Raw genomic sequence first — 21037 nt, 5'->3', positions numbered from 1 at the left:
GTATCAAAACTGTACAATAGGTCATATAGTTACATTTATTACTATGTTAGTAGATTGAAAATTTTAAATTATTTTATATTTATGTCTTATTATTTATGTTATATTATTTATATACATATGTAGTATCTAATAGGTTAGGCTAATCTAACCTAACTACCTATTGGATATTACGTACGCTTTATTTAAATGAAAATGTAATGTTATTATTTACAAGAATGATGAAAGTGCTTATTTGGGTGTAAAGGAGTAATCTAGTGTTAAAAAACGCAACCGATTAGTACACAACAAATTGTATATAAATAGTATATGTAAATTATACATCTGCTCTATATAATTACTTGATGATGATTTTTTTTTTAAGGTGAATAATGCTGGGAAAGCGGCAAAATCTGGTGTACGAGAAGGATTCTTAATCGAATCGATAAATGCAGCATCTGTTGATCATCTCACATCAAATGAAGCTCAAACTTTAATTAAAAATTGTGGAGACACGTTAACCATTGGCGTTTATCGGTTTGTAACATGAATATTACATATTTTTGATTTTAGTTCGTTAATCATATAATTATATGGTTTTAAAACAAATAAAAAAGATATGTTTTGTTTATATTATTTATATACGTAGAATACTCTATACATCAGGGGTGGCCAACTTTTATAGATTTGTGATCTACTTCTGAGTTTCCAAAGTTGTCACGACCGACAAAAAAAAAAAAGGTTGGTTGTTACTGAACGAACATATATTTTAAATACATGCATATTACACATAATTTATTTCTCCTATTTAAAATATTAATAAATAATAATAACTTTTAATTTTTTATATCACGTATTTCAATATGTTTTTATCAATTTATATGTGATAAAGACCGTTCTTTAATACAATATATCCATTAGATTACATAAAATATACCTACATAGCTACCACATTTTAGCATATAACTTCGTTTTTTATAATTATTTATTTCTATATACTATACTATATATATATTGACTTTGTTAATTTTTATATTCGTGGATTGAACAAAGATATAAATACTTACAAAGTGTAATAAATATTTTATTTATTTTCTAATGAAAAAATGAACGGGAATGCAACTCATATCGTGATCGATCTATTATTCACCTCTGCCATATATTATACCAGTGTAATTTAACTGTTTGATAATTTGTACTAAAAATATGCTACTCATAAGTAGTAATAATTGAAATAAAGTAAATCTAATCAGTCATAAGAGTTAGTTTGACTTTTTGTACATATTAAAATTAAATTATTTTTAATTCAATAGTTTAAAGAAATTAGTTTATAGTGCAAATGATTATGAATATTTAATTTGATACTATTATAAACTATTTTTCATAAAATAACATTGTAAAAATATGTTTATTTTCAATCTAAAACTAAAAATATAACACAAGATCACAATGATATTTTTTAAAGTTTAAAACAATCAAAAAAATAAATAAAATAATGGTAAAAATATATTGGTAATTGTCATGCAATGCAGTCGTGAAATAATGTCGATTAAAACATTTTGCCCCTGAAAAACGTACTAATACAACATAAGTTGCATTTAAACATAGTTATTACTTATCACAATGTAAGTTGACCGTTTTTTTTTTCTAAAGAAATATAGAAAATTTAGAATAAATTATTAATTACAAAATTAAGTTACTTCATGATTGATTAAGTATTATGATTATACACATTTTAATAATAACTTTATTGTTAAGATGTGTATAATTATTAATTTAATTTGTCGTACAATAAATAAATAAATAATGAATTAATTGAATTGAATTATTCTTTATATTGTATTCTAAAATCCTTGTTATAGAACTATTATATTTTTTTCCAATAATAAAAACTGAACATTAAAAAAAGGCTACAGAATACAATTTTTTGAGTTTTTCATATATTAAACCAACACATAGACAGTAGTAATTATTTATGTATAATAATTTGAGTAAAAATTAAAATAATATTTTCATTTTTATATTTATGGAACATAATAATGGTAAACAAACTAAATATTATATACTATAGAGTTTCATATTAAACTATAAATGTTAATTTACAAGTGTTAAAAAACCAAATGATTATAAATGGAGCTTAGATTATAATGTAATTATAACACAACACCTATATCTATCTATATATTGAAGTTATGACATATTGATTGATATGACATATTGTTTGAAGAAACATAAATTAATTTCATTGTAAAACTAGTTGCATGGTTCAAAATTCGAATTATAATGTTATAATAAAATATACAATTTAACTAAATATATAAATATATACCTATATATATTTGAAAAAATAGATCAAGTTTCTGTATTTTCCATAGATAATAAGAGTTTTCTATTATCTATGGTATTTTCGTAATCTTAATCTTAATCTATGTATAAATATAAAAAGTTTAAAAACAGGAGATCGAATTGTAGACTATACATTTATAAGATTATATAGTATGGTACATATCTAATAAAATACCATTATATCTAACTCTATATATAACAACATTTTAATTAATATTTTTTTTTATAATTTTCTTTTTTTTTTTTTGAGGTTTAAATGCTTATATTAATACTTATCCTGGTATTTTAATCAAAATAATATAAGATTGTTAGGAAATAATTTTAATTCTATTTATTTCAAATTATATATATATATATATATATATTTAATTTTATTATTAAATTATTTTGCAACAGTTATTTTCAATACCTTCAACAGGTTAAAATTCAAAAAAATTATTTTGGGTGTCAACCAAGCATGTTCTGGACGGTTAAACCCCACGCCCATCCTGTGCACTACAATAAAATCACTATAATTATGATAAATCTCTGTGGTTCAGCGAGGCACGCCTTTTTGACCCTAAACACGACATTCAACTTTTAAAGCCATTGAAATTTACATATTATTAAAAGGTAAACAAAGTACAAGTGTTCAATATAAAAATTATGACATTTCAAATATACGTGTGTATTAATTATAAAAAAACAAATAGATTACCCTTACGATTATATCAGTTGTAGGTCTTTAAGTTCTAAAAATCATTTTTTCATTTACTTTATTATACTATGAGTTATTTTGTAAATATGTTTTTAAAATAAAGTATATAAAATAACTAAAAAAAATAATTTAATTTTAAATTTAATTGAAAAATAATTTTTAATTTGTAATTGTTTAATTTTTCATCAACATCTTACATGATAAACCAATAAAAATTTGACTTTTATTGAAATCTGAATCTGGACGAAAGAAACTGAATAAAAAAAAATATGCATGTTTTTGTTTGTTAAAACTATGATGGTTAAAGTACGAAGAAAATGTTTATGTTTGTAGCACAATCTGTATTTATTTAATTCAATTATTCTACTATTTTAGAGACTTATTTTAAGAAACTTTTTGATCTTTTGTACATAGAAAAAAATCAAATATTAATACATTGATAGATTCATAACTTGTTATTACTAATACACGATACCATTATTGTGTAATTATAATATCGTGATAAATACTACAAAATATAAATAAGAAAACATAAAAAAATAATTTTTTTAGTGAATTTTTTTAAAACGGAATGGAATTTAAACTTTTTATATTTCTTGTGCATGTGCAATATGCATACATACATAATAACGGTTATGCATAAATAAATGTCTATAAACACGCTGGTATGCATTCATAAGTAGTGATGTTTTCGAATATTTTTTAATATTAAATTAACGTCCGATAGGTAGTTCTAGTAGTGAATAAATATTATTGATTATATATGCAACTGATTTGGATGTGCTCCATGATTTTTTCCAATAAAATCTTCATTTATTTAATAAATGTTATAAAATACATCAATGTAAGTTAAAATTTAAAAATACTAAGTGATATCTATACATATTAAAGTTAACTAAATTATATTTTAGTTATTTATTATTGTAAAAATATTCAAACTGAAAAGAGTTGAATTTGAATGATAATGCTATTTTTAAACACTTGTTTTATAAAAATGAATGTGTTTTTCAAAATAATATTGCTGAAATATTTAAAATCAAAGCTATCTGAATTTTAGCTAATAAATTGTATTTTTTATCAATAATTTTTCAGTTTTCTTCTTAAGTTGACAACATATGTATATATCCGTATTTATATATATATATATATATATATATATATATATATATATATATAAATAACTCCGATCATTAAAAATATATAAATAATATTTAGCACAATATTTAATGTTATCCATTGTTATTTTTGGAAAAATATTTTATGGAACTGATAAACAAAAAAATATAAAAATATAATTTATATTTTATATCCAAATATACATTTCTATTCCTTTTCTTAATCCAAATATTTTTTGAAAATCAAAATTGATGAAATGAGAATATCAGTATACTTAATTATTATAACTCCGAACCAATGTAATACATCTACATTTTATTGAATATTATGACACAACATTTTTAACCTCCAAAAATATATTTTCAGTTTTATACAAACAATCTTCAGCATAAAAATATGACTCATATATACACTCTATGTTATTTGTAAATGATCGAGGAATGATAATTTGTTTAATAATAATTTAACTAATTTAAAAATGTACAATTTATTTCACAGTCCATTATGAGAAATGCAATTATATTTCAATTGATTGGTGACTATTTGTGTATTAGATTTTCAAACATAAATACACTTCTATAGTATTTACATAATATATACTTTACTGAAATCCGATTGGAAACGAGGATGTACGGTGCAGTGATCACTTTTTATTCATGCACCAGGCTTTTTCCATGTGAAATATCGTCATTATTTACCGTATTAAAAATATACATGCGTGTTAAAAAAAAAAAATAATATCCCATGACACATTTTGAAATGTAACGAATGTATATGACATTGAACTAAATTTTGCTAATTCAATATTTACATTATGCCTACCAATAGAGATTAAAAATATTATTAATTTAATTGATTTTGTAACTTATAGTTTAAATATGTTCAAACTCGAAACTATTCCAATTTAATTTAATTTTATGTTATTTTACAGACCATCCAAAACTAATAATTCGGTCCAAAATGACCTGGAACACGAGGCTGGTAAGATTTTTTGATTTATGTTATTATTTATTGCTATGTATTATGCTAAACAAATACCTGACTAATTGATCAATCTCCAAAATTTAAATTTAAAATAATCTTTCACATGATTATGTTTTACATATTATCGTTGTATATACTTCACACGTATTTTAGTAAACTTTTAAAAATAGACGATTGCATTCAACTTCATTAAGTTATTTTTTCTATAAATACATTTTAATTAAAAATAAACAACAATAAATTATTATGTACAACCTGACTTTGAGATGAATAATGTTAGTTTTTTTAGTATGAAAATGTACTTAAAAATAATTTGAATATTTACTCATGATAAATCTACTAAATATTGTAATTAAAGAAATGTTATTGAATTAAGGAAATAAATGTAACTACAATTTTCTTAGGCAAGTAATTATCATAGGTATTTATAATAACTTTACTTTTGTCATAAAATGTTGTTAAAAAAAAAAAGAATAATATAATGTGTTTATTAAACGTAACCAATATATTTTCTTAAATTTTAAAAATCATACATTTAAAAAATTATTAAAAAAATTAGAAAATTAAAATTTGGCGTAAGATAGTATTTATTTTTTCATTATTTTTACCTCTGAATTGATTTCTATTTAATAATACAATAGAATATAATTATTCTTTTTTTTCAATAGCCTAAATATGTAGGCCATAAATGTATTTTTAAGTATTAGGTACTTGAGAAAAAAATCATCCTTGTCTAATATCAGTTTGGCCGAATTTTCGACAAGTCTTTTACTGTATCATCGACAGTCCAGTCGACCGTAACACCCCACCGAAGATAGTATTTCTCAAGCACTATTATGCTCCTTCAGATAATCTTTACCAATGAAAGTGAACAGTTTGCTTTAGTGTATATGCTCCAATAACATACGCGAATATGCGATTTGCATTTAGATATTGGTGTGTTGATCATTTCTATTTGCTTTGTCCTGTCAATACGAATACTACAATGCCAGAACTCAAAAGTACAAAGTCCAGGTTGAAAGATAAATACCATAGGCCTAATAAGCTTAGAACGAAAAGAGGTAAGACATTTTTAAAATCAAAAAAAATAAACAAATTCAATTTTGTAAACTTTTATTACACTTTTAAAAAATGTTTTAATGTTTCCAATTGTTAGTCACAAATTTAATAAACGTTTTTGAAAATAATTGTTTAAAGAAAAAGTTGTCTGCATATTTGTGAGCAGTTTTTCACTTATTCCTAACTGATGGTTTTTATGTTAAAAACAAAAATATAATTGGTAAAATACAAAATGTGCCTACATTTTATACATCATATTTTGTACATTCATATATATTTTACATTTTCACACATCATCAAAAAATATTACGAACAATTAATAAATAGTAGGTTTAAAAATTTATCTCATTTTGCTAATCTAAACCTTATATTTATATTTAATGGAATACATCAGAATTTATATATATATATATATATTTACACATAAAAACAATACTTTTTTTAATTCAAATCTATTCAAATTTTTTGCTTACTGTTTATTACCGATAAAAGTGTACCCAATTCAATCCATATTTATTTAAAAATAACCAAATTTAAAAGTATATTATATAAATAAATCATTAAAAAAAGAAAAAAAGAGAAAGAAAAGTACTATTTATAATTTCTTTTTTCCTTTTCCACAGTAATATGTTTATACGATAAATTATTTCCAATATCAAAAGATAAAACTCTTGTTTGCAGTGTGATAATTGTATACCATGTTCGTATTATTAATAAATAAAACACGACAGTAATTAAAAAAATCTCATAACATATGGTACATATATGTCCAAATTTTTAAAATTTTTGATAGATTCTTAATTCTTTTTATTAAATTTTGGCCCTCATGGGTTATATTAAAAATATAGCTACATAGTCTTATTTTAAACTACATGTATTTCATTCTAGATTGTTTGATCGTGTAAAATATTTTAATTTAAGAATTATAGTGCGAATGAGCGGGCAAAATAATTAAAATTACATTCTTGTTTCTGCTGTACGATAGATATACTTTTTTTCATAGATATAACACTTTTATGTTTTGTCATAATAAAAAACGAATATTTTCTGAAATTTTTTTCTTGTATATGGTTTATCAGGTGTAATTATAATAAATTGAATTATTGTATATTTATTCTATAGTTATTACTGTTGTACTCTTTTTTTTATTGCATCACATATGAATTTAAGTTTTGCTTTTAATTAAGGACTTTGCGATATTATGTGTAACTGTGTAAGCCACTAAGCCTGGATATAAAAATAGGCCTTGTACGTCACTCCACCCACAGGAACTACACCCATCCTGTCCATAATTGCATGATTAGTCTCAACAGTACATGTACATAAAAGTTATAAATCTAAAATAGGTACGCTAATGTGTAAATTTATTTAATATTGTTTAAAAATGAACTATACAATGCGTCTGATTAAACAAATAATAATAATTATATTTTTAATTCATTATTTTAATAATCATAATATATAATAATCTGAAAAAAACGTTATTACGTCGATATGAATAGGAAATCGTTAGCTATTACATGGAATAATATAAAAGGTAGGTAGTTCTCATAATATTATACAACATGTATTCTTATATAAATATGTATTACTCTGTGAATATTTATACACAATTCACAAATTAAATTATTATATTTTATAAGTTTATAGAACTATATACATAATCATAATGTTTTCTAGTTTAAATAACAGAATCGTATTTATAATATACAACTATAAGAATAGGAAATCCTATCAAATATATTAACCACCCCATATGCACAGTTCCGTTGACCTGTATCTATTCGTCTGTCATTCATTTCATTGTACGCATGTGTTACTGACAAAAACATTGGTACACATAAGTGCATCTACATATACATTAATGACTATTGTATGTGTGTGAGTTTATGTATAATGAGTTAGTGTGTGGCGCAGTGTACCCATCTCCGGTTTTGGATGTTATATGTTACTTCCTCTATTCGGGTGTGCCCTATCCGATCTGTGCTCACGCAGCGGATCTACCATATAGTCAGTCGATGATGCTGAACACCATTGAACAAACATAACTTACTAACCATTTTATATAGTCCTACAATTTACGTTGATATTATAATATTTTTTTTTCTTTTTGTGATTACTTTTACCGATATTCATGTATTAAAATTAATGCTGGGCTTGGTTACAGAAGCTAAAGCATGTGTTGATAAAAGTGGAAAACCAAAATCGGCGGACACAGAAACAACGAACAAAAAAAATGAGTACCTAAACAAATTTCAAATATTATTTTTTATCACTATAAATATTATTTATTTATGCAATTATTTCAAATGCACTTTTATTAGAACAATTATAATTTACAATTATTTGTTAATCTTATAAATCTAGTAGGATTATTTTTAAATAACTGTAAATGTTAAAGCGTACCATTCATGTTAATATAATTTTTACGTAATATAATCAATATTTTTGAATGTCAAGTTAAGCATAATTATTTAATTAAATACTGGGTTAAAAATTATTTCCATAGTCCTCAAGATTTAGAATTATAAAAATAGCCCAAAATATATAATTGCCCATAGGTAAAAGAATTCGAAAACGTAGGAGGAAAAAGAAATCCGCAGAATCATCTGCAGAACAATTAGTAGACGAACAATCAAAAAATGTACCAGTTAAAATAACTGAACAAAAACAAGAACAAACGCAAGTGATAGAAAATCCAAAAATAGAAATAATAGAAGCAAATTCAGATTTACGAGTAGACGAATTAGAATGGATTAAACGTAATGAAGCACTTTTAATAGCCGAGCTGGAAACACGACGGCAAGCTGGTTTACCAATACAAGTGGTAGTTAGAGTCGAAAAAATTACACCTTCAATGCCAGAGTATTGTCAAATCGTTCCAGATTTTTGCCATTTAGATGTAATAAAAGAGGAAGCTAGTGCTAGCGAAGAAGATCTCAAAAAAGAAAATCGGGAATGTTCAGATAAAAATGTAGAGACAAATAATGTTATAACAATACCGTATGACTGGGAAAGTTCAGATGTTGCCGAAGACAACAACATTGAATTAAACCGTATTTCAAAAGCTAATTTAAATGAATCCGTAATTTCAGAATGTAATCTCTCAAGATTAGAATCCCCATCTTTAGTTAGAGAGTCGGAAATTCTTAGGTTCGCAGATATTGTGTCAACTGAAAATGAATGTGTGATTGAACTAGAAACACTTGAACCATTAAAAGATTTATCGTTTGATGTCGAAAATGTAAAAACATTAGAAACTAATGAATGCACTGATGCTACTTTAATTAATAATTTTAATGATGAAAAAAATATAACAAAAAATTACGTGGCTGACAATGTAAAAATTAACGACAAACTAGAACAAAATAAGAATATGTGCCAAACATTAAATAATAATTTACTAATAAATTGTAGTCGCGAACAAAATCAGTTGACAAGTGATACAATACTTTACACAGATTCATTCGAAGAGAGTCCTTATGAGGATATATATTACGATAAAAGTCTTAAAACAGTGCAATGTAATAATAATCAACTTAGTAACTTCGATGCTTCAAATAAAAAAGGTCAACTTACTAACTATTCAACTTCTACTGAACTTTCACACAAGCCAAGTTTTAAGAAGTATAGTGTATTTTCAAAAAGTAAACATTATTTAAAAACAACTGAAGTTGTCCACCATGAAAATACAGAGCACGAAAATTCTTCGGATGATAGTACCGTAAAACAATATGTGACTCAAAATCATAAATATAAAACACGCAGTCAAAATAAAGTTTCAATTTACGATAAATTAAAACAAATAGCAAGATTACTTCAGGACGATACGGACGATTATGAAGAAATACAATCACCACAAACTACTTCTAGATGTGTCTCGATAGCTTCTGACTCTGAAATGGACTCCGATTGGATAAGTTTTACATTATCTGATGGCGAGTCAGCTAAGTCTTTATGTCTGTCACCTAGTCAAGCGAAATCGGGTTATGCACCGTCCACTGTGTCCGAAACATCTGAAATTATTGATCTCCACAAAAAATTTCTAAAAAGAACAAAAAGTCCAAATTTTTCTCCGTACCAAGACAATATGGCTGTAGAAATTTTAAGTTATAGCGATTCGCCATCACCATCCCCATCAAAATCATACAGTTCCGAAGTTGTTGATGAGGCATGTCGAATGTGTGGTACTAGTGACGAACCGTTATCTGATGCTGAATGTCTAGTGTCTTTGCGCAAGTATCGAGAAACTCGATCTAGGTTATTGGATGTAATCCAAAAAGAGCAACATCTTAATCGATCAGTCATCGATCGACCGTCATCAATGCCTACGTTTATTGACACACTGTCGGTTCCCGACAACCAAACCAGGGAACGCATGTATACGGAGTACATGGAAAAAGTGAAGGAAAGAGAAGATAGACTTCACAATAAAGTTATTAGAATAACGAAGGCTTGTAGACCACTATCGTCGGGAAGTTTACAAGCATTAAACGACATTGACGTAGAATTTGTAACTAAAGCTCGTGAGAGATTAGAAAAATTGGGCGTCGAGCCAGATGTGCATATAGAAGTGAAAGAAGAATATTATCCAAGGCACTTGGTGGATATTGTGCCTGAAGAAGAAGTTTGCATTGAAGAAGTGCAAATGAATGGTGAGTCAAGTGGATTGAGTGTGTACGTTTTTGTTTTATTTTGTTTTACTAACATGGGTTTTGCAGTGTGGCCAAGTCTAATTACGTTGCTTCAATACGAATCACCAGAAGAAGTTTCTAAAATAAGCTGCAAATGTCCATCATTATGAACACCTTAGAGTGATTTTTGTTTTCATAGACGTAGTGTCAGCTGTGTGAACGGTTGATGCCGATACAATTTGTTCGAGACATGTATACATGCATACGAACACACACAAAACTCGGTGGCACTATTTTTATAAATGGTATACGACACATCGGACGACTGGACAGACCAAATTCTGATTCTATAATTAAAACAGAGTAGAGAGGTGAGACGAAACCCTACACGATTTTTCTGCATACGGCGGAATAACAAAATAGACTTATGAGTATGGGCAATAGTTTTATAATATTGAGAAAAACAAAAAAAAAAATTGATTTATATTTAACCATCAAATTTATAAGACCTCTGAAATAATATTGTTATACTGAAATCAATACCGAATCGAAATAATTCAATGATTTTTTAGTATTTTTTAAATTGTGTGTTTTACGTTTAGTTAGAACAAATAACAAATTATTAAAACGAAGGATATCTGATTGTTCACTTCTTGATGAAATCGATCAAGTATTTGGCGGATATTTGACTAGGAAAAATATAGGTTGGTTGATATGCTTATGTATGTACACTGTTTTGCATTAATGCGCATGTACTCGTAGCGTCTTGTGATTAGTCCAAATAAACATTATTTTTATCATAGTAAATAAATTGACTAATTTATCATTTACAGCAATCAATAATTTAATTTACTTAAAAATATTTATTTTTCTATGAAATTTATTTATTTGTTAATTCAACTTAATAAAACGTTCAGTATTTTAGAAAAATAAAATATATTCAATATATAGTGTATTAAACACAAGCGTAAACAATTATATGTTATAAAAATGCAATATGAGTATTGATAAGCTCTATATTAATATTAATTAATCTGCAATGAATAAATATCATACAAATATATTAATTTAATGGTTTAACAATGTAAAGTATTTTACTTACATATCAGTATCATTAATACAATAATATTTAGTGACACATTTTGTAATATTTTTAATATTCAAAATAATATTGTTAAAATCCTATTGTATATAATGCATTAGTTAATTAATTAATTTTATTATTTAAATATTGAAATTAAATTATATTAAATTTCAGTTACATAAATCTTTTGAATTGAATATGCATTTTCATTCAATACAATCATAGGTGCATCTAGGGTTTTATTTTTGGAGGGACTAATTTTGTTTTTTGCTATCACTTTGGTAAAATATTCTTACATTTTAATTTATATCTGTATGTATAATATGTAGGATAGATAAATATTTAGAAGACTAAGCCCCCCGCCCCGACTAATTGCGCATATAAGTATAATATAGTATAATATATATGTTTAGTACATATATTTTTACATATTTTTTTAGATATTATTATATATTTATATATAAATCAAATTTGTTTTAAGCCTAATTGTATATTAAAAAATAATATGTAATTAAATAAAAATAAAATAATAATTTAAATAAACAAGTAATGTTATATTTTATATTTTAAATACTTAAAATTAAATTTAAATCAATTTTTCGGTGACATTAAAAACTATAATTTTTAAACTATTAGAAAAATTAACGATTTATTGAATCATTCAAATCATATTATTTATCCAAAAAAAATGTATATTAATACCGTGTAAATAATTAAAAACAAAATTGTATATTAAGCCCTCCGGTAAATCTAATAATAAAACAGGTGCCGCCAGAAAGTCGGCCAACGTTGAGTTTCAGAGATCATTAGCCAATATTTTTTTTTAAATTTTTTTATTTAAACCGTATATTTTTATGTTCATTTTTCTCCCACTAGTAGTAGTAGTAGTAGTAGTTGGGAGAGAGAGAGAGAGAGAGAGAGATTTCCCGCGGTATTCAAAAAAACAGTAATGCGTACACTATTCAAACCGACGCCGAATCGCGCGCGTGGCAAAAACTAAAACAGTCGTTGCAAATCGAAAAGTTTCGTTTCCGGTTGTTTATTTCATATTAATATAACTTCAGTTAATATTTATTTTTAGTATAAGTATTTAAATTAATGAATATATGATGCGAGATAAAAGTAAAATTACTCCACAGTTCAGAGCTGACACTAAAAAAGCAGGTATGATCGTTTAAAACTATTAAACTTGTAGGCTTAACATAATATCAATTTTATATCAAAGCATTTGACAATTTAAACTGAATAATTATATACTTTTAGATAACTAATATAACAAAACTAAATTAATTGTTCAAAATATCACAATATTTTGCAATTTCTTCTATATTGTTATACTTTCAACGTATTTCAATATTAATGAAAAATTTGGAACACAATCACATAAAAATAAGTGTTAAAAACAATTATTTTTATGTACGCAACTTAGAGTACCATTTTCACAATTTTATAGTTTTTTTTTTTTTTTTATAACTATACTTAAATAATAAATTCACATAATATGCTTTCAAAATAAAAAAATTATAGTAATGTTTATAAGTATGATTATAAACGTCAAATGAATCGTATTTATAATGTTAATACAATCATATTTTTTTACTATTGTCATATTAATTTTTATTATTATTAATTTAGATATAATTTTAACAATATTAATAAAAAAAATTGAAATAAATTGAACATGTAGTTGTAGTGTGCATGTCTGTTAATATATTTGAAAAAATTTAAGCTATAATAATAAAAAAAAATTTAAATATGTTATTTTAATCAAATAAAAAAAAATAATTATAAAATTAACGTTAGTAGTATTATTTTTATATTATATTTACTAATTTTACTATAGTCTCTATTTTATTAATATCTTAAAAATTAAAAAATTATAAATTAATTAAATACTTTTAAAATCGAACGTTTTATTTTAAATGTAATAACCTAAATTTAACTGTTTCAAATTAAAACTTCAATATGAAATCATTTTATTTTGTTTTGTTTTATTATACGATTGTAAAATATAACACAATTAATTTATCATCTGTATTTTTAATTTACATTTATGGTTTTTTATTTACATGTTTTTATTTTATTTATTCAAAATTCATAACACGAATAAATACATAACATATTTGTTTTATACAATAGTTCTATTTACGACCATCATTTTAATACGTTATGTTATCAAATTTTAATATATTACTTATTTTCTTTAAGTTCTTATTCTAAATTTACTCTTTCAATATTTTTAATTCAGATGAACTATTCTTGTAAACTTATTTTTTTATCTAAATATCTATCTATCTATCTATATATATAAATAAATGTGTAAATGTATTTGTATATATCGTTTTAAGTCCAAATTTGAAATAAAAAAATTGAACCACTTAATGTAATTAAAAAATCATTTGATTATTATCATTAATTTGAAATTTTTTAATTTTAATAAGCATAATTTATAATTCTACTTTGGAGGTTATCATTCATCAATCATGGATTATGCAATTGAATTTTTTTATGTAAAAACAATAATTAATTTTTTTTATAACATTTAATCCATATGTATTGATGTATTAGATATTTGTCACAATATTTCAGTTCTCTTTAAAATAATTTTGTAAGAATAAATTACATAAATATATAAAACCATGAAAACGCTCATACGCATGCCAAATAAGAGAACTAGTGCCAGAAAATCAAATCATCAATAATCATGTTACATTAACTTCCGTTTGTTTTGATTTTTTTCTTCTAGGGTCGAACGTCATTTCCAAATTTTTTTTGACCCAATTTTAGAATAAACAACACTTGAAAATTATCACATGATAATAATAATTTCATCATTATAGGTTCATCTTGGTAGAAATATTTGTTTTTAATTTACTTCAACATCTGGCACAGATGAGTTTGACCATTTGCCAATATATGTTTCTTTTTTCAGTTCGTCTGTCCATTCGTCTGAATCATTTTTTCCTCGTGCGCATTTTGGCTCTAGATTAGTATAATACGTGCAACGTGCACCTATGTGTGGTGTGGGTGTTTTTATATATAAAAATACATAAACACATATATAAATCAGACTATCAATCTATATACTAACGTTTTTGAAAAATGAAAAACATATTTGAATTAAAGGGAAAACATATGTCAGTTTAGCGTTACCAAAAATATACATAAATAAATATATAATATGATAAAATATATTTATCTAATCACGATGTAGATGTTAGTTTAAAGTTATCTACTTATGTTTGTTCCATTTTTTCCTTTATAAATATTAATAAACTTACATCTAGAATATATTATATATTTATAATAATGTATCATAATTATAATTATTGAATAATGATTGAAGTAATTTAAATTTTTGTTAGGTTACACTTTTTAATACAATTTTCAATGTACAAATATTGAACAAAATATTAATTTAGAATGCAAATAAAAATTAAAACACACCTGCGACTCAACCATTCAAGTTTGGTGTACACGTAAAGACCATATGTTTCAGTGTTAGCATTGAGTACAATTTCAGTTGAATATTTTTATATTATGTAAATGGTAAATGTGTGTATATGGATCAATCTTATTATACAAAAAAATAGTCTAGTGCTATTACAAAACCAAACTCTAAAGCATGTGTATTGTGTGTGACTTTTTGGAATTCATTTCGTTGTTAGTGTTAGTCTTAAGACCACATCGTGTCACTAATAAGGATGATTGTATTTGTTCAGGTGTGTGGTCACCGGAATTGAAACATAAATCATTGGACTTGGAGAATATTTCTCGAAGAGTAGAAAAAAAATCGCCTCCATCTGAACTGCCTCCAGTATGGACACCCAATGCCAGTCCAACACCGGAAAGAAAAACTTACAAACCGATCAAGTTTGAATCGCCGACGTTATCACGAAAAAAACTTAACTTGGATACCCAAAAAGTATTAATATTAGTAATTATTAAATAACTACTAAATGCATTAACTTTTATAAAAAATTTGAATTGTAGGCATCACCGAAACCCCCAACAGATTTACCGGTATTAAGTCCACCAACGCCTCCTCCTCCTCCTGCATTGCCATTAACAATAAAAGGTAAGGCTATTGATATTTATCCATCTTTTTTAAACCTGTCTTGCACTTGGCACTAAATTTTATCACACTTTTGGTGAAAGGCGATGAAAATGTTCACATCACCGACAGGAAACTTCCAAGAGTTCAAAGCCCCACTGTTACGCTCCTTCAGAAAGCAAGAGGTATTCAAAATAATATTTAAATAAACACATTTATAAATTTATAACGCCAACGTAAAAAAATGTTTGACTCAAATCGCTACAGAATTTCACAAATTATCAATTATGTATATATAAATATTTGTTGAAAAATAGTTATAGCTTATGAATTAGTAAAATTATTCTTTTGTGGTATAAAAAAATAGACCTAAGCATAATATACTATAGCTTTTAATTGCATCTTTATTTGAATAATTGAGTTTCATTATATTATTAAATTAATTATTATTATTATTAATTTTATTTCTTTATTCTTTATTTGAGATTTCTTTATATTTTTCTATGATCAATATTTTATGTACGTATAGCAAATATTTATAACAATATATTACAATATATTTCATTATTATACATTTTTCTTGATAGTATATTTTATACACAATTATACAATTTCAAAAATTACCTACTCTTTTGTATTTAAGTGTTTAATATGTATAATTAGAGTAATTAATATTGATAATAGTAACATTAACATTAAAATAAACATAATAAATAACATAATAATTAATTATATTATTATTTTAACATTATATTAAAAATTTAATATGTTTAATATGGGATCCTTTCTCAATCCTTTCTTAAAGAAAAATATAAAATACTTATGATAAAGTTATACTCACGAATAGCACTAGAACACAAATAATTCGCAAAATTCACAACTTTTTTATTATTTTCACTATCTTTATTTTTAATAGTACAAAAAAAATTGTTCATACTTACTTTTAATACATTTTATGCTCAAAGTACTTCGCAGTATTCAAATGAAGATTAGGGTGAATGAATTTCTAGTTAAATTTATCTACATTTACTTGATTAAACGATCATGATTAATAAAAATGTATTCACTGCATAAAATATTTGCTGATAAATATATGAAACAATAACTGAACGTTTTAAATTAATGACATTTAATTGCTTTTAATTATATAAAATACTTAAGTATAAAAATGCATGCAAATGATTAAATTGATACAATATAATTGAAATTGTAAAAGCCAATGAAGTATATTTTAAGGTTTTAATATTAATTACTATTTTATACTAACCAATACATTAAAATTTTAATAATTTCACAAATGATCCACTAACGATAGTTACACTAAATTTCAACTTAAGGAATTATGTGTATATTCTTTCATAAATAAATTCTATAATTTATATTCATATAGCTTTAAATAATATTTAGAATATTTGTACTCTTGTTGTTGTAACATTTCATCAACTAATTAATTTGAATAAACATATAATAAATGCACTTTATTATCAAATGACTTGGCCATTTTTAGTTTTGAAATTTAAAGGAGAGGAATTTGTGTCATGTTTACTCTCTTAAATAATAAGTATAATTTTTTTTTTTTTATTTTACGATCACTACGATGGAGTAAAATATTCATATATTACTATAATAAAGAACTTAAAAAAATTAGAATATTTTTTATTTAATCTTAATCTAGTTCTTAATCAAAAAAAAAAAAAAAAAAAATAATGTCGTATATAAATTTATGACAACCCCAATATTTAATCATAAATAAAAGTTAATAATGATAAATAAATAAATAATGAATTGGTTTGGGCACGTACGGAGAACTAATAACGACATCATAAAAAAATATACTAACTGAAACCAAACATAAGAAAAGACCAATAGGGTGGACTGCGTACGAGATAGAAAGATGTTGTTGAGAAAGATATAAAAATGTTGGGGAGAAATTTGTTAGTTGATCTAACATTTAATAGTGAAATATGAAGAGAATTGATTTTGGCAGCTCAGGTCCTATATGAACCATTAAGCTATGAGAAGAAAAAAAATATTACTTAATCTTATAAAAATAATAATATTTCTTTATAGAAGGACAATTACCAAAAGGCTCTGCATATCTTGAGTCAGAAGAAAACAATATGAACAAAGAAAATAAAATAAAAGGTTCTACTGTCAAACGAAATGTTGAAACTGAAGAAATAAGTGAGTACCTACAAAATAATCATGTTTAGCTTCTTACTATGGATATTCCCTTGAAACTAAAAAGTGTAAAACATACAGTTAAAAAATCTAGCTTAATATTGTCAAAAGCTGATTTTTATCATTCACGTGTTCATACGTTGAGTAACATAACATTAGATAAATTAAAACCTATTTATCAGCTGTGGTCACGTGGAATAATTAAGATAAGTTTCATTAGTATTCACAAGTATAAATAAACCGATTTAGTATTCATGTAAATTATTTACTACAATAAATGTTTCTAAACTTGATTAAGAAAAATACAAGCTCCGTGTTATTATTTGACTTTATAATTGATTTTTGTGATTTATGTTTAGAATATACGACAAGGCGCGAATATGACAATCAATCAAGCGAGAAAAAACCAAAAAAAATGGTTGAAATTACTGCAAAAAAGTATGAAGGCATCGGTCCGACAACCAAAGAAGGAGTTCCTATTGTATTAAGATCGGTACGTCGAATGTTTATAATTTTATTACTAATATAAATTCCAATAAAATATTTTAATTAGTAATTTATTTTTAGGAAATTAAAGAACCAAATCAACCAAAATGGTACAAGCAAATGTACGAATCTTTACATAAGTTTCAATCAGATGGTGGGTACTTACTGTTTGAACTATAATTTTATTCAAAACATGATATAAATATAAATACATTTTAAAACCGTATTTATATAAGGGTTATAAACAAAACTATACTAGTAATTGTTAAAAAAAATTATCTAAAATAAATTATAAACATTTATGTAACTATTAGTTGATAATATTACAGATGAAGGTGTAACAGTACGATACAAAACATTAAAACGAGGTGATAAATCTATACAATCTCAATTTAAAAGACTGATTTTATACAGTAAAATGCTTAGCTTAAGTTAAAATAATAACATTAAACATAAATAACTGCTATTTTAAACAATTGCAAAATTGCATCAATATTAAAATTGATTTTATATTTTTTTCAGTTTTATAATAACTAGATTTATAACTTTTATGTTGTTTGCTGAATAAGGATTAACCATTTTAAATTTATACTATTTTAAATTTTAAATTTAAATTAAGTGCATAAAAATAAACAAATATTAGTTATTTTTATTACGAAATGTAAATTTACAAGAACTAACATAATATATATTATTAATAATAAATCTTAGTAGTATTGTATCTTGTTTTATAATATGATATTATAACAGTTCAATGATTATGCATTATTAACCATAATTTTTATTCAATATAAATAGCTTATAGCTATATATATATATATATATAGTGTATGAATATATATTTTTATGTATTTAAATGTAAATTTATCAACTTTAATTACATATTTTAGACTCAAGAGCTAGAAATAATGATGGATATTTATCTGAACCCGAAAAGGGATACGATTCAGATTTTGCAGAAAACCGACTATTTCAAAATTTGGATGGTGATCACTCAAAAATTGTTTCCTCGACTAGAAGGTCGTAAGTATATTGGTGTATATAATGAATATCATAATTATATACTTAAAATTTTTCAAATTTAATTATTTATGAAGAGCATCACCGGTAAAATGTGGCCAGGACCGATACAAAAATCAACCAAGACCAATTGAAAACTATGAACCAGGACATTCTTCGATTGCTGAAAAGGAAACAAAACAGTGGTGGGAAGAGGCAGTTAATACGTTTGATGAGGTGAGTTATATTAATTATATTATTCTATTATTCATTATTCTAAGGCATCGAAATATTAGTATAATTTTTATTTTTTCTCATTTATAGAATGCAGAATCTCAAATCCCCTTTCCTCAAAACCGTACTTCATCAAAGAAATCAAATATGGCTCAGTAAGTTGTTCATATAAAACCAAATTAGTGTTAATTTGTTTATAATTCATTAAATTTGTTTTTAGAGCGTTGAAAGAAACTGGATATGATAGCGATTCCACATTAATATTTAAAAGACAGGACACTCAATCCCAATGTCTTTCACCAACAGAACAAAAAACTGCGTATAAAGTAATACAAAACGGTGGAGAAGTACCATTTCAAGGCCTACGAAAAAATTTCCCTGAAAGACCTAAAGGTTAGAATAATACAATAATAATAATAATAATATAAAATTTATTGGAATTATTTTATAATTCACCAATGTGCACCTTCGAAATTTACCAACACGACGTAAAAGAAATATAAGCATGCATAGATTCAATAAGTAACAAATAGTTTGAATAAAATTATTCATGATATGCATTATATCTTAATGCAAAAGTAATTTACGGTAAATATTAATGTAATATGAAACAAATTTTATTATAAAATTGAACTATTCCCTATAACTAAGTACTATACTTCATTATTTTACTTATACATTGTATATAGTAAAATACTACTGCATTTATTTCCAATCTAGTTTTCTCGATATAGAAATTGAAAAAAACAATATTTTTCTGGTGTTTTTATTTTATTTTTAAACTATGCACAGTAATCAAAACTGTAGATACTACATTATAATATTAGTCCATACTTTGATATTAGGTTAATTTAAATAAATTGATGTAAACTAATTTACACGAAAAAAAAATCATTATTAATTATAAAATAAATTAGTAGTTCTATAAATAGGATAAACAAAAAATATATTGCTAATTATAATTTTATTTACAACAGTTAAATAATAAAACGGGAAGAAATTATTGACTGGTATTATTAAGAGCACTACTATACATAATTTTATTTACACTATCGGCATCAATAATTTTATAATTTAAATTATTTATCTACTAAAAATAAAAATAAATCACCAATCACCTTTACAATTATTGATAATAATAATGGTATAAAAAAAAAAAAAAAATTGGGCGCACAAAAAAAAGCACG

At 24.3% G+C, this 21037-nt stretch overlaps 1 protein-coding gene across 17 annotated transcripts in view; it reads left to right on the top strand.

Annotated features, from left to right (window-relative positions):
• LOC112687435 (sorbin and SH3 domain-containing protein 2) overlaps nt 1–21037 on the top strand; it is a 53253-nt gene that overhangs the window by 20492 nt on the left and 11724 nt on the right. For 5 of the 17 annotated variants that reach the window (XM_025560135.1, XM_025560136.1, XM_025560134.1 and 2 more), the window contains 15 exons: nt 362–513; nt 5067–5116; nt 8346–8414; nt 8740–10833; nt 15619–15821; nt 15890–15974; nt 16055–16135; nt 18021–18134; nt 18491–18624; nt 18699–18771; nt 18947–18985; nt 19508–19640; nt 19715–19853; nt 19941–20005; nt 20071–20243. In XM_025560135.1, coding sequence (XP_025415920.1) covers nt 362–513; nt 5067–5116; nt 8346–8414; nt 8740–10833; nt 15619–15821; nt 15890–15974; nt 16055–16135; nt 18021–18134; nt 18491–18624; nt 18699–18771; nt 18947–18985; nt 19508–19640; nt 19715–19853; nt 19941–20005; nt 20071–20243 — 3604 coding nt within the window. Of the gene's footprint in view, nt 1; nt 46–361; nt 514–5066; nt 5117–6049; nt 6181–8345; nt 8416–8739; nt 10834–11414; nt 11517–12843; nt 13061–15618; nt 15822–15889; nt 15975–16054; nt 16136–18020; nt 18135–18490; nt 18625–18698; nt 18772–18946; nt 18986–19507; nt 19641–19714; nt 19854–19940; nt 20006–20070; nt 20244–21037 lie in introns of those variants that run through there. The other 12 variants (XM_025560152.1, XM_025560151.1, XM_025560142.1 and 9 more) reach the window with 11 other exon arrangements.

This window comes from Sipha flava, unplaced genomic scaffold (assembly GCF_003268045.1).
Source record: "Sipha flava isolate LNK unplaced genomic scaffold, YSA_version1 34_pilon_pilon, whole genome shotgun sequence".
Classification (NCBI taxonomy): domain Eukaryota; kingdom Metazoa; phylum Arthropoda; class Insecta; order Hemiptera; family Aphididae; genus Sipha; species Sipha flava.
The sequence above is the reverse complement of the archived record's forward strand: the minus strand, read 5'-3'. Positions and strand labels throughout refer to the sequence as shown.